The sequence below is a fragment of the Engraulis encrasicolus genome, chromosome 13, assembly GCF_034702125.1.
Source record: "Engraulis encrasicolus isolate BLACKSEA-1 chromosome 13, IST_EnEncr_1.0, whole genome shotgun sequence".
Lineage (NCBI taxonomy): Eukaryota > Metazoa > Chordata > Actinopteri > Clupeiformes > Engraulidae > Engraulis > Engraulis encrasicolus.
The window spans coordinates 53661982-53676854 of record NC_085869.1 but is presented as its reverse complement, the minus strand read 5'-3'; the positions used below and the strand labels follow the sequence as shown (position 1 = coordinate 53676854).

General features: G+C 41.3%; 1 protein-coding gene across 2 annotated transcripts in view; it reads right to left on the bottom strand.

Annotated features, from left to right (window-relative positions):
• Positions 1-11339, bottom strand: part of LOC134461389 (uncharacterized) — a 38746-nt gene extending 27407 nt beyond the window's left edge. The window contains exons 1-2 of one of the 2 annotated variants that reach the window (XM_063214300.1): positions 10755-11339; positions 8572-8759 (exon numbers count right to left, since the gene is read on the bottom strand). In XM_063214300.1, coding sequence (XP_063070370.1) covers positions 8572-8759; positions 10755-10795 — 229 coding nt within the window. In that variant the 5' untranslated portion in view covers positions 10796-11339. Of the gene's footprint in view, positions 1-8571; positions 9023-10754 lie in introns of those variants that run through there. The other variant, XM_063214299.1, reaches the window with a different exon arrangement.
• Between the last annotated feature and the right edge of the window lie 3534 nt (positions 11340-14873).

Here is a 14873-nt window from a genome sequence, read left to right as displayed (position 1 = left end):
AGGGAGGGGGGGAGGGGATTGCCCCAATTAGGGAGGCGGGGGTGTGGGGTTGGAGTCAGGGAGTGCGTTCCACTCTGTGATCACATACCAGCGATGACATCTCACTCAGATCGAAAGGGGTGTGGAGAAAAGAGGGTGCAAAGGGAAGGCCAGTGAACTGAATAATTTTCAAAGGGCTGTTGCTGCAGCAACACAATGATATCAGAGACAAAAGCCCCCTTGCGCAACAATAACATCTATGCAAAGTTACAATGGTGGAGTCGTTATCCAACATGCAGGCTTTGACCTTGTTTTCAGATTCAGAGCGCTTAGCCTTGGGTGCGGACTGTTTGACAGACACATTTGAAGACAAGTGTATTATTTACCCATTTTAGCCTGATGCTGCGTATACATTTGTTTGACCTTTGGTGCCTGGCTGGAGCGACATATACACTGCATTCAGTCTCTTGAGATTTGAGGATTTTTTAAATCAAAATGTGGGTATGTTTGAGCTGAATGAAAACATTCTAGGGCAAAATGAGGGTCCTAGCTTTGAAATGCAACTTATTTCATGTTTTTAAGCGCTTTGGATGCTGTGATATTTAAGTTTTAATAGGCTGGGGGCACATTTTCCAAAAAAAGGCTTAGGCATTCAGCACCCGTTTTTGCAGGTGCCTTAGTCTAAAATGAGTAAATTAAAAAAAGACCCGCGGTAAGACCAAACAATGAGCTGCTGAAGGGGAGGTACGAGGGAAGGGTCAACATGGACTCAATGAATGTGTATGAGCGTTTTTAGTTTATTGTTCCAAAGTGCCAGAGCTTGTTTCATGGTGTCATTCCATGCAGGATGAGGATCCATTGTGGAACACTAACACTTAAGAGGACACTGCAACTAATGGTAAAAGTGAATTCCTTTTAGTTTCTTTGTTCCATTTGTACATGTAAATATTTCACATATGATCTCATCACATCAATTGCATCACTAAGACGGCTAGACAGCGACTGTTTTATCTGAGACGGCTGCACAGATATGGAATGGAGAGTAGGATACTGGTCAACTTCTATCCTATCGCTGTACAATAGAAAGCATTTTAATGGGTAATTTCACAGCCTGGTATGGTAACACCACTGCCCAAGACAGGAGAGACCTCCAGCGAGTCATCAAATCTGCTCAACGGACAATCAAATCAGATCTACCCAACATTCAGGATCTTTACAATCAGCGGTGTCTGAGGAGGGCCAAACGAATTATAGCTGATCCACACCACCCCAGCTACACACACTTCACCCTTCTACCATCTGCCCGGAGATACAGGTGCTTACGTGCTCACACCAGCCGACTCGACTCTGGGACAGCTTCAAAAACACCAACATAGGAAGGAATCCACTCATCACATCTCCCCTTTCTCCAACCATCCTTTTTTTAAATTTTATTTATTTATTTATTTATTTTTACAAAAAATGCAGCTTTCAACTTTTTAAATATTTTTTTTTCCTACTTTTTTTGTTGTTGCCTTTTTAAAAAAATTTTTAACCTTTTTTGGGACTCCCAGAGCAGGTAAGCTTTTTCATTGTATATATATGTTTCATATATGTTTCATGTATATATGTTTCATATATATACACATGACAAATAAAATATCTTGTATATCTTGTATCTTGTAGAGACATCACAAACTATGTAAGTAAAACAATTACACATGCACGCGGCAATGCAAAACTGAGCTATGTGATTTACAACAAAAATTAGATGTACACAGTAGGCCATTTATGGATGTAAGGTGTAAGGTGTTTTTGTGTGATGAAAAGAAAACCAGCACAGGTGCCACCTATATACGATACACTGTTGTGTGTTGTGTATATGCTCGATATGTTTTCAACCAGATGCCTCAATTATCGGGAAAGACAACAAAGTCTAGATTATTCATGACCTCTACATATTGTAATGCCAACAGCTGTCTGCTTGCCTACCTGCCTCTGAAAGTATGTCATCGTCAGTCATATGGGCTGTACATTCCCTCATCAATTATGAAAATTTATCTACGGGGGCCCCTCTGACAACAACAAGCAAGCACAACAACTCCAACGACAACAAAGAAACCAAAATGGAACTCGGAACGCAACGGAACACAGGATAGATAGAACAAGAGTGCCAGAATAGAACGAGGGAATCCCCCCCATCATGAGGGGAGTTCTAAAGAAAGAAAGACCTTATTGTGAGTGGCCCAGAGAGAGTGATAATTGGCTTACAGGCCCCTTGAGTGTCCTCTCGCAGTGGTGGAGGCATGTCCTGCATTATCTGGATCACATGACTGCCATGCCATGACATGCAGGTCTGACCTGCTACACCTTTTTAACCCCTCTTTTCTCTCTCTCTCTCTCTCTCTCTCTCTCTCTCTCTCTCTCTCTCTCTCTCTCTCAATTCAGTTCTATTCAATTCATATAAGCTTTATCAGCAGCATGACAAAAATATTTCGTATTGCCAAAGCATTTGATTAAGAGGTACATGCTCTCTCTCTCTCTCTCTCTCTCTCTCTCTCTCTCTCTCTCTCTCTCTCTCTCTCTCTCTCTCTCTCTCTCTCTCTCTCTCTCTCTCTCTCTCAGTGTGATTCACAAACGAAGGCCAAGAGAGTGTGGTCAACGTGGTCAGTGTGGCCTTTGTCAGACTGGGGTGCAGTAATCCTCTTGGCGCTAAGAGTTTAAGGGTTACTAATGATCTTCATCTAAAGCCACTTGGGCGCATTTGGTTTCTGCTGAGATGGCACTTGTGACTGAGGACGTCTGAATACTTACTACGAGGGCTAGGCCTATTTACTAATTTGAATCTATGCTAATAATAGCAGTATTCTTCTAATAGTAGAGGACAAATTTGCTTTGCCTTTCTTGTGATAAGTACTACGGCCAATGAGAAGGAAATAGTTGTCTGATTATTAATATGAACAGGGTGTGATTTGTAGGGGGGATGGTGGGGATTGCCCCCCCTTCTGGTTTTGATACCTCCACTTTTCTTACAGGATTTAAACAGTATTTTAACAGGATTTTACAGTATATAACTCCATTGATAATGCTTAAAATCTGAAACTTATCCCCCCTTCTGGGTCTTCAACAAATCGCACCCTGAATATGAATATACAAAGCAGTGTGTCGTATTCAAACAAAGACCCATAAAAACCTCAGAAGGACCCATCTTCCTTTTCTTTCACAGAAGCACTACCTAAACAGTCAACAGAACTTTTGTTCAGTCACTTATGTCATGTGGTAACAACTTGCTGGCATGTCGACAACGACTTAACTCCACAGAACATAACATGGCTTGGCAAATAATTAAATAAATCCAGTCCAAGGGAATCTCGTGCTTATGGCATATGCTGGTGACCTTTTCTATAAAGCTCAAAATGTATTCATAACTGTTTACAAATATGCATGACTGCTAAATTATTATAATCCTTGTGCTATAATTCCAGTTTCTTGAAACTCTTGGTAATAAAGCATAATGTACTCCATTCCACCAATGCAAGCACTGATTTTTATTGAAAAGACTTTACTACCACAGTACAACACTACAATGACATAACAAACAGTCTTAAGTAATATACGATAACTTGGTCATCGCCATTTAGGTAATAGCAAATTTTAAAACAGGGTCCACGTCTTAAGACGTTAATGCCCTCTTCCAACTTCAAATTGACACAGTGCATTCTTGGTTATCAGAAGTAGGCACAGAAAGTGTGTATCAGCACATCACGATAACATGCTTAAACAGCATGAATGATGACCATCATTACCTCCACCAAGGAGGTTATGCTTTCGGTCGCTTTGGTTTATTTGTCTGTTTGTCTGTTTGTCTGTCTGTTTGTCTGTCAGCAGGACAACGGATTTTGATGAAAATTTGTGGAGTTGGAAATAACAAAAGGAACAAGTGATTACATTTCTGTGGTGATGTGGATCACGATCCGATCCATGGATTTTTCAAAAGATCCTTTTTTTGACATTCCAGTTTCTAACTCCAGAAAAACAAGGCAGAAAGACTTGGGGGAAAAAGAGGGTGTAACAAAATCAAATGTTCTATCAAACAGCTTTGGCGGGGGTCTGCACTCTCTGAGTGCATTTCTAGTTTGTTTCTATGCTCATTGCATCATCCTCCTGGGGTTTGCTCTTGCATCTATGAGGTTTGCTACTGACTCTGCTCCAGCCTCACTCTTCTATTCTGCAGAAGGACTCAGAGGAAAAGCCAGGCAGCTGGACGTGGATAATACTGTTGCATGGATTATGCAGGATACTGTACGGCTTTGTGCCCTGCACAAAACATTTCATTACTCCCACTCCCTCTGCAGATCATACCATTAAAGTCTCCACTTCCTCTTAATACCAAGATGAAATTTACGTTTTTTTTTCATTCAGCTCAGCCACTACTAACATGCATACATGGAATAGTACATACAGCACATACTGTACATACGGTACATACGGTACATACATACATACATTCATTCATACATACATACATACATACATACCGGTACATACATACATACATACATACATACATACATACATACATACATACATACATACATACATACATACAGTATATCACGAAAGTGAATACACCCCTCAGAGTTTTGCAGATTTTTGAGTATATCTTTTCATAGGAAAGCATTACAGAAATGTAACTTTGACACAATGATTAGTGACCTTTTAACAACATATTTAAACGCTTAAATTTCTTGTTCACTCGGAAAAAAACTAAATACAGCCATTAATGTTTGAACATGTACTCACAAAAGTGTGTACATCCCAGATTAAAATCTGGTTGAAAAGGGGCTGTGATTGCTCGAATCGTCTCAAAATGAAACGAAATGAAAAGGGATGAAAAGGGAGGTCATCAGTGTGTGTTTCAACCTTTCTTTGCATTGAACTTTTAAATTTTGAGCCTGCATCTGGCTTAAATAGATTGGTGTGAGATTTGAATGCAATCCTATGGAGAATATCATGATCTGCTTCAGTAGTCACAGTGCATGTTGACATGCATGTTTCTTTTAGGTGTATTTCAGATTGCCAATGTTGACAGCATTCATGCATCCCCAAACCATGTCAGTCCCACTGCCATGCTTGGATAGTGAGAGGATACACCTTTTTTGTAAAACTCACTTGTTTACCACCACACATGCTTGACACCATCTAAAGCAGATTTGTTTATCTTGGTCTCAAGAGAGATGAACAGACCAAGGATATGGATCACTGGAACCATGTCGTGTGATCTGAAGAGACCAAGATAAACAAATTTGCCTTAGATGGTGTCAAGCATGTGTGGTGGTAAACAAGTGAGTTTTACAAAAAAGGTGTATCCTCTCACTAGCCAAGCATGGTAGTGGGACTGACATGGTTTGGGGATGCATGAATGCCTTCAACATTGGCAATCTGAAATAGACCTGAAAGAAACATGCATGTCAACATGCACTGTGACTACTGAAGCAGATCATGATATTCTCCATAGGATTGCATTCAAATCTCACACCAATCTATTTAATCCAGATGCAGACTCAACATTTAAAAGTTCAATGCAAAGAAAGGTTGAAACGCACACTGATGACCTCCCTTGTCATCCCTTTTCATTTCGAGACGATTCGAGCCAACATAGCCCCTTCTCTACCGGATTTTAATCTGGGGTGTACTCACTTTTGTGAGTACATGTTCAAACATTAATGGCTGTATTTTGTTTTTTTCTGAGTGAACAAGAAATTTAAGCGTTTAAATATGTTGTTAAAAGGTCACTAATCATTGTGTCAAAGTTACATTTCTGTAATGCTTTCCTATGAAAAGATATACTCAAAAATCTGCAAAACTCTGAGGGGTGTATTCACTTTCGTGATATACTGTACATACATACATACATACATACATACATACATATATACATACATACATACATAGGCCTACATACAGTATATGCACACATACATACATACATCATGCAAAACACTGGTCAGTTTCCCCCCGCATATTTCCCAGCAAACATTGGGATTTTGTTTCTCCCCAGTCTTTAAATACAAGCTGTAACAAGTGATACATGATACACTACACAGTCCACAATCCCCGACCCGGTGACCCACACAGCATGGCATATTTGCAAACAGAGATTACTTATAGCGGAGAGGGTGTACATACATATTGTGTGTTTTCACACGGTGCGGTGAGTCACGACTATGACTCACACACACACACACACACACACACACACACACACACACACACACACACACACACACACACACACACACACACACACACACACACACACACACACACACACACAGAGAGAGAGAGAGAGAGAGAGAGAGAGAGAGAGAGAGAGAGAGAGAGAGAGAGAGAGAGAGAGAGAGAGAGAAGCCCTGTGGCTCTCTTACAATGGAGGCATGCCCATGAAACAATTACAGTGTTTACATTCAACACACACCGCCTTCTGGTGCTCCCCTCACCATCTCCAACCAAACAGACGCAGCCGTCAGATCTACAATATGGCATTATGCGGTTGACGAAGAATATAATTATCACTGTTTTTTTTCTTTCTCTCTCGTCCAACTGTGATTATACTGTACTGTCATAGATAAATGAAGAAGACTTTTACACTATCTGTGTTGGCCAAGATGTCTTGAGGAATGAGAAATGATGACAAGCAGATGTAAGGCCTGTGAAACCGTTAAATATCTTTTATTACGGCATTCTCGGTCTACTGTCATTGTCCTTTCATAACCAAATCAGAGAGATGTGTCTTCAATGTGTAGCAGTCTAAAAATAAATATCTAAGAATGTTGCGTGAAGGAATTACCAATATTATTCAGTACTATTTTAGTCAGAAAGAACTCTAATGGGAAATAATAGAGCAGTGATTCTCCGTGGCCCACTGGTGGGCCTTGAAGGTATTCCAAAAGCAGTCTAGATTCAGGATCTGAACAAAAGACAGACCTGGTTCAGTAGTAAACCAGGCAAAGTTAAACTACAGGGAGTGGTAAACCGGCTAGTAGATGTACCAGCAAGCATCAGTAGTTAAGACAATTAGGACTCCAGGCTCTTCTATTAGGTGATTTACCACCACAAGGCTAACTTACTGTAACCTGATTTACTACTGAATGAGCTTCTTAGTATACTGCCCTGGTCTGTAAAGAATCCAGAGTCTACAAATAATGCGGTGGGTTCGAAGCTTTGAGAGCTTCACCTGCTAAAAACGTTCACATTTTATCCCCTACCATCTCTCTACCCCCATTTAACACCCATACAGTGTTATTCCCACTCTGCAAGTGTTGAATGAACAATGCAAAATGTACTGTGTGCTGGGATGGCCACTGAACATCTCTGCATCTACTCTTGCTGACGTTCAAACACAAGCATGCCATCCTTCAGCAAGAGAGCACCCCTCTCCTTTCTCTCATTCACCAACCAAGGCCTGAAATAGTCAGACATCCCGCCAGCTTCTTTGCCAACCCAGATCTATATAAGTATTCTATCTACAGATGCCATCGTCAGCAGTCCCATCCGACCAGATCTTCTGCATATGCATATACCTTGTGCCATATCCTGACCACCGCTACCACCACCACCACCTCTGTCTGAAGGCAACCCTTGTGTAAAAAAAAAAAACCTTGCAGCCTTAAATAAACATAGCACCCTCCCTCCATGTCATGAATTCTTTAAGCCCACGGGTTGGCCATCAATAATTCACTGTGCCAGGCACATCCCGAGGCTGCACTGCAGTGTTCTCGTCCTCCTACGTGTACGGCTGATGCTGCTGGCTGGCACAATGAATGGCTCATCATCCATTTTTGCCCTTTATTGTCTAAAAAGAAAGCCACAGTTTCACTGATGATGGCCTTTACGCGTTTGATTATCGTGCAATCTCCAGGTTATGCATTGTGAGCAGGGCTCTAAATACACTTTTTTTCATCACCAGCCAAAATGGCTAACAGATGGTAGTCTTACTAGCCAAACACACACTCCTAATGGGTCAAAGTGGCTAGTAAGTTGGTCTTTTCTACCAACCAAATTCAAATTTCACTGGCATTTTGGCCAGTTGGCAGGTGTTCATTTAAAGCCCTGATTGTGAGTGATGCTTTGGACAGCTGTGGAGCAAGATGGAGTTGTGGCTACACTATAGGCTGAAAGCAAGCATGATGATGAGGCGGAGCATCACCTCATGGGAGATCTGACGGCACATCATGTCGGTCTTCTTTATAGAGTACATGAGCATGGTAGAGCTCTATTGTCGGCTTAAGGTAGTAACGAAAATATACTCTCAATCGTATTGTCATCTATTATTGTTAAACCACCATGTTAAAGCAGACATTTGTTGGTCCTTAAAGCATCATCAGTGTGTTGGTAGGGAGAGTGCTCTATTGCTGGGGCATGGTAGGGAGAGCTGACGGAAGTTGGTTGTGAGGGCAGAGCATTACAAAGCCCAGATGTAAACAATTAGAGAATGATTTGAGGAATAATTTATGCATTATCTTTTTGTGATGTTTACTGAATTCCCCCAATATACCCACAACACGTCAACAAACCCTTTTTTATATAGGCCTACAGTGCAGGTTTCCTCACCTGAGAAGAAGTTCTTGGCGCGCAGGTAGCTGACACTGAGCCGCAGGATGGAGAGCTTGTCCAGGCTGGTTGTGACGTCCTCGGCAAAGGGAAGAAGGCTGGCCAGCCGCTCAAGTTCCCCGTTGAGCCTGTCACGGTGCCGCTTGGACGGGTTCGACTTCACCCCTTCCACCGGTGGAGGTTTCGCCCTGCCATGACACACAAGGCCCAAGAATGACACGGACACAACGAGTAAACGAGATGAAGATTTGGGGAACACAAACCCCTTCCACTGGTGGAGGTTTTGACCTGCCATATACAATGCCCAGAAATTACACTGACGACATAAGGAAAGATTAAGTTTTGGGAAAATTCAAACCCCTTTCCCTAGCACAGATTTTGACTGGTCATACACAATAGCCAAAACATCACACAGACACAATTAGTAAGATGAAGTTTTGGGAAACACACAAACCCCTTCCACAAACCCCTTCCCCTCCCTGACAGGGCACACCCTGAGAAAATGCATGGGCACAATAAGTGGTGTTAATGACCAGGGGTGTTGAAATGGGAGTGAGACTGAGTCACCAGGGCCCCACAGATGTGTGTGTGTGTGTTTTTTTTTGTTTTGTTTACATATTAATGAATATAAAGGGGGTCAGTTGGAGCTGGTTGTGCATGAAGGGACAGCCTCATGTGCTAAGATGTCCCTAGAAATCTTATTGAATCCTTGTGTATGTCGATATCTGAAAAGATAAACAGGCACCTAACATTTTAAATGTATCAGTCCATAAAGAGCTTTCATGCTGATACTCATCCAATTTCACATGAAATTTAGTATGTATGCACTTTTTCATGTTAAGTCTTCATTCATCTGGACATTTGCGTAAAAAGTTACTTGGGTAGCTTTTTGTGCATAAGAAAGCTTTGAACAAGAAGCCCAAGTTTTGGTGCTAAGCCTTTGGTAATAACACACCTCTCAAGGTAAAGGCGAAGCTTAACGGTGCAAACATTAAAACATACAGTAAATAACATTCCAAAAAGTCATATAAATACATTTGTTTAATACTTAAAGATTAAGATAATTGTGTCCCTAGAAAGTATGTAAGGAGGTTATGCATTGCATACAGCATATTAACCACTTTTCAATCCGATGGAAATTCTTAGCAGTATGACTATTCCATCGATAACCTGCAATTCTAAAAAGCTTTATAGTCCACATATACTCCCAGAAAACAGCTGCTTATTATTTGTAAATGTCTAAAGTTCCCTGTGATGCTTCCATTATACAGTACTGTATTTGGCAACCTGATTTGCCAAGATGTAGCCTACAATATTTGCACAATTAGGCTACATAACTTTTACAGGCCGGAGACGTATGTTGACAGTATGCTGCTGCTGCTGCTGTTATTTTGTCCATTTAGGTGATTTGAGTGAGCGCGGCCACAATGCATTGTGCAGCTGTGCGCCCCATATAACTGGTTTGCATCATAGCTTCAGGCAGCGTATGACAGCATGTCCAAAAATAACACAGGGGCCTTCTGGATGCAGGGTGCACAGGCACTGACTCAACTGGATGATTGCGAGTGTATTTGCGATATACTGTATTTATTTGTTTCTTTGTTTGTTTGTCTGTTTGTTGTCTCTGCTTTTTGACTCAACAGGATGCTTGCTTGCATATTTATCTATTTATTGTTTGTTTATTTGTTATTGTGTTTGTTTGCTGTCTTAAGCTTTATAACACCGTAATCTGTAGGCCTACACTATATACCAAAATCCACATGGTGTTACAAACAGGGAATTATATGATCATTTTTCACACTTCAGTCCCAATTGAATAAAAAGTCAGCTTGAAAAGACTAGGCCCTAATGAACACTTTATTTGACCGATGAAATTGTGTCTGTCATTTTGTGATGACACATTTTTGGTAAACCTACTTGCTGTGACATTTGGTAAATGCATGTCCCACTTCACACTGTGCCCTTGCCCCAAAATAATAACTACACGCCTTAAAAATAAACATCATGTTTAAATGTATTTATGACAATTTCTGTTATATTGTCTAGAATAAACTATAGGTCCCACAAACATCTGAATGCACTTGTGTTCTCGCATCACCCACCCCCCACCCTTTCCCTCTACTTTTAATTGTGGCCAGCCAGGGAGGCCTCTTTGGATAAAAAATAGTGTAAGGCTAACTTACGCTTTTTGCACCGGCTTTCTCCTTTTACGCCCAGCATACATTATTGGCCCCCGTCTAGAGCCCTGTGGTTAATAGAAATACGTCACCGAGAGGTGCACATGCATCCCATTCAGCAAGAACCGAAACCAGAAGACGAGGATGTCCTGCGCAGGTGCCCCAGAGCGCACAGCAATAAAAAGCAAAAAAGAAAAAGAAAAAAAAGACTCAAATTTTGTTAGTGTGACGTGATGATCTAGAACGAGCCAGTAAACGCATCCATATATATTATATAACTCTTGATAGGCTATGTTCTCCCAGTTGGAATAGCGCGTCTTTTCTGCGTTTTGGTGATTCCAAAGGCGCACTTGCAGATTAAATCCTGTGGAACCTTAAATGAATCGAAGTTGTCACAGAAGAAGTGAATATGTTGTTTTATCCTCTTCCAGAGACGTGTCTAAAAAAATGGTTTAAATTCACACGTATGAAAAAAAAAAATAGTTATCAGCAGAACCCGTGGTCAAACAGATATTTCCACAATTTTGAACGTTGCGTTTCCTCCAAAAGAATCCACTCAAAATGCCACAATTTTCCCACAGAGCCTCTGGTCCTGTTTCAGAGATTCCCAGCTACAAACTCATGACTGAGCACACGCATTCTTTCTGTCAGGGAACCCAGCACAGATTTGCGCGAGAGCGAGCAAAAAGGCTTTGGAGCGCGCGGGGTCGGGTCGGAAGGGGACAGATGAGAAACCTCCCAGATACACAGGCGCGCACGTCAGAGCTCGCGCGTCCACAAGCGCTCCGTTCTGTCCAATCACATGGAGGATGAAGGGGTAGCCGTTTATATTGAACGTAAGTGGCTTTTGCTCTATGTAGGTCAGGGGTTAGACCATTAAGCAGCACACACCAGATAAAAATATGGGCATTTCCTAGAACGTAAATAATGCCTTCACAAGCAGCCCCATATTTGCTTTTGCTTAGCTGGGATATTTTGGAGTTGCCTCGTAGCCTATAGGGACCATGCATGGTGCATGGTGGCGCCACACATGCACCATGCACAAGTTTATCTAAACACGCTGGGCTACTGTTGCTAATGACAACGGTGATTAAGATCTGCACAGCAGATGAATGACCGGAAGTTGTTATCATATAGACCTAGAAGTCATAGACGTTTTGTAATTATGTTGGTCTAAAGGGGATAGGGTGCGCTTATCCAAGAAGACCAGTTTTATATTTCTGTTATTACTGAGATGAAGGTCAAGTTTAAGTAATAATCTCTTGATCATTCTTTGTCATATGATAAGCCTATTATTAGGCCCCAGTGTCTTCCCAATTGACAAGCCGTCTATGTGTAGGCTACACCTAATTGTGGAATAGCACTCTTGAATTTAAGACTGAGGGGAGCAAACGCAAGGAGCAATGTACACACAGCGCAGATAGGCTACGTTTAGAGTCGATCCTGGAACTCTGGGTGTCACTATTTGACAACCTAAACCCATCACAAGTAGACCCTGTTGACAGAACAACCTCACACCCCACCCTTAAATCCACATAGCCTGCTGTGCAAGTCAAGCTTGAGTAAAAAAAAAAAAACTAGAAGCCTGTTCCGTTCACCCATTCCATTAACCGTACACTGGTCAAAGTGCGCCACCTAGGAACGTTTTTGTAACACTGCAACTAGGCCTATGTGAGGCAAGACAAAGTAAACAGTGAGGTGTTTCTGGCAGATTTTCAAAGGTAGGCTAGTTCTAGAAGTAGCCTACATTCAAAACGACAGGGCTGAAACAAACCTTGTCACTCATCACCCTTTCCTTGTTGTCATCACATCATCAATAACTACCTCAGCCCGCCTACACCTGCATGTTTCTTTCTCTGAAACCTGTGAGTGGGTCAGGGGCTTTCGGTGAAGGAACAATGGAACTTAAAAGCCCATATTCTCTCACCGTGTGTCACAAGTTTCTGATGTGGGCTGTTGAAATTATTTTAAACCGATGGCCTACACAGAAGGCTAACATTTGACATACTGATGGTTTTGGAAACTCGAAACTCTCGGAGAAAAATACACTGCCCCAAAAAAACTGCATAACCACGAGTTGCACTCCGGGACTCTGACTTTTGGCAAAACATTACATCGAGGGCCACGTCACTTCCTTGGCATTTCATGGTTTTTGCCTCTGAAAAGACCACACCTGTGAAATTAATGACATATGGCCATTAGTTGAACAAATAGCCCACATAAGTGCTTAATTGTCAACTCGCCCATCAGGCAAAACCACTAGAAAATGCCGACAGGTTAGTTTACATTTTGTTCCACAAAAAAATGGAAAGTAGTGTTGTATGAGGAGGAAGTGGGATCCGATGAAGGCAACCGTTTATGGAACAGACATGGAGTGGAAAAGAAGTAGGAGGGGGAGGAGGATATAGGGCCTACTGTACGTATAGGCCTACATTGACACAACATTAACTAACATGCATGTAACATAACATAACATAACATAACATAACATAACATAACATAACATAACATAACATAACATAACATAACATAACATAACATAACATAACATAACATAACATAACATAGCACAACAACACAACACAACACAACACAACACAACACAACATTACAAGCCAAAGACTTTAGATGTAGGAACATAGCAGTCACTGTACTTCTTTTAGTCAAGGTCCCAGTCAGCTTTAGTGTAAATTAGCGTACAACTTTAGACAACAAGACTTTGTTTCATAACATAGCATAACATAGCATAACATAACATAACATAACATAACATAACATAACATAACATAACATAACATAACATAACATAACATAACATAACATAACATAACACAACACAACACAACATAACAAAATACAAGATAACGGCATAACAGAACTGAACAGAACTGAGCAGAACCAAACACACTTCATTCTTAGATGCTTTTATACAGAGCAACTTCAGAAAGATTTAAATGTACACTGTGCAGGAAATGGTCAAAAAAGGTACTGCAACTATACTGCTCATTGAAACTGGGTTGCCTATTGCCAAATTTGATCTTTTAGTGAAAGTTTACTAAGTGATAAACTATTATTTTCTAGTATGGCCCAAGTACAGTCATTTTTGCAGCTAAAAAAAACCATTTCTGGAAATTCAAAATGGCGGACCATGGAGAAGATCCCCTTTTCATGTATGAAAAATGCAGTTTTCCCAGTCATAATGAATACTTTGAATTTGATGGTGGTGGTAAGTATTCATGAAAAAGGTAACATTAGTGAATGGGTAGCATGAATTCTGGAAATAAACAACTAAAAATCGTGCACAGTGTCCCTTTAATTATAATAATGGCAAAGGTACATGGTTCTCTACACAGCACGCTGAAGAACCCCTTTTCCCAAGAGCAAGGAAAACATAAACATGAATGTGAACTTACACAGGGCCAGTTAACCACAAGTCGACACTGACAGAGACATCACCAAGGAGAAGAGTATTTGTGTTTGACGACCAGATAAACCCGGAATGAGACAACATTTTGACCATTAACCCTAGCCTGGCGTGCTAGACGATAACATGAACACATGTATAGGGTTCAAACTGTTCTTAGTGTACTTAATGACTAGTGCAGTCACAGTGCTTAACCCTCCCTAGCGACTTGCTGTACTCAAGAAAAAAAAACATCTTGTTACACATAACCACAGCGTTGTGATTAAATGTAGCCTAATGGCAACCACAGTGGCATGTAGGCCTAGAGTAGTGTTTCTCAATGGGGGTGCTACAGCCTCACAGGGGGTGTTAGGGAGCCCTGGGGGGGCGTTGAGAAGGATACAGCTGAGTGTGGTCGGGGCTTAGTTCCCATTGGGGGGGGGTGTTAGTCTGTTTTATTTTTCAATACAAAGTGGAGAGTTGGCAGACTTACGAGGTCGAGGGGGCGTTGGGAGGCTCATAATGAGGTCAAGGGGGCGTTTATTCAAAAAAGGTTGAGCACCACTGGCCTAGAGCATTCACATCCAGCACCCACATTTTCTGGGTGCTGGATCTAAATGCAGTCTCAAAAAACAGACATAACATGTTCAAGACCAGTGAGTTCCCCATGAAATGTCCCAAATAGGCCCCAAATACGTAGGCCTATTTCAGGGCTGATTGCA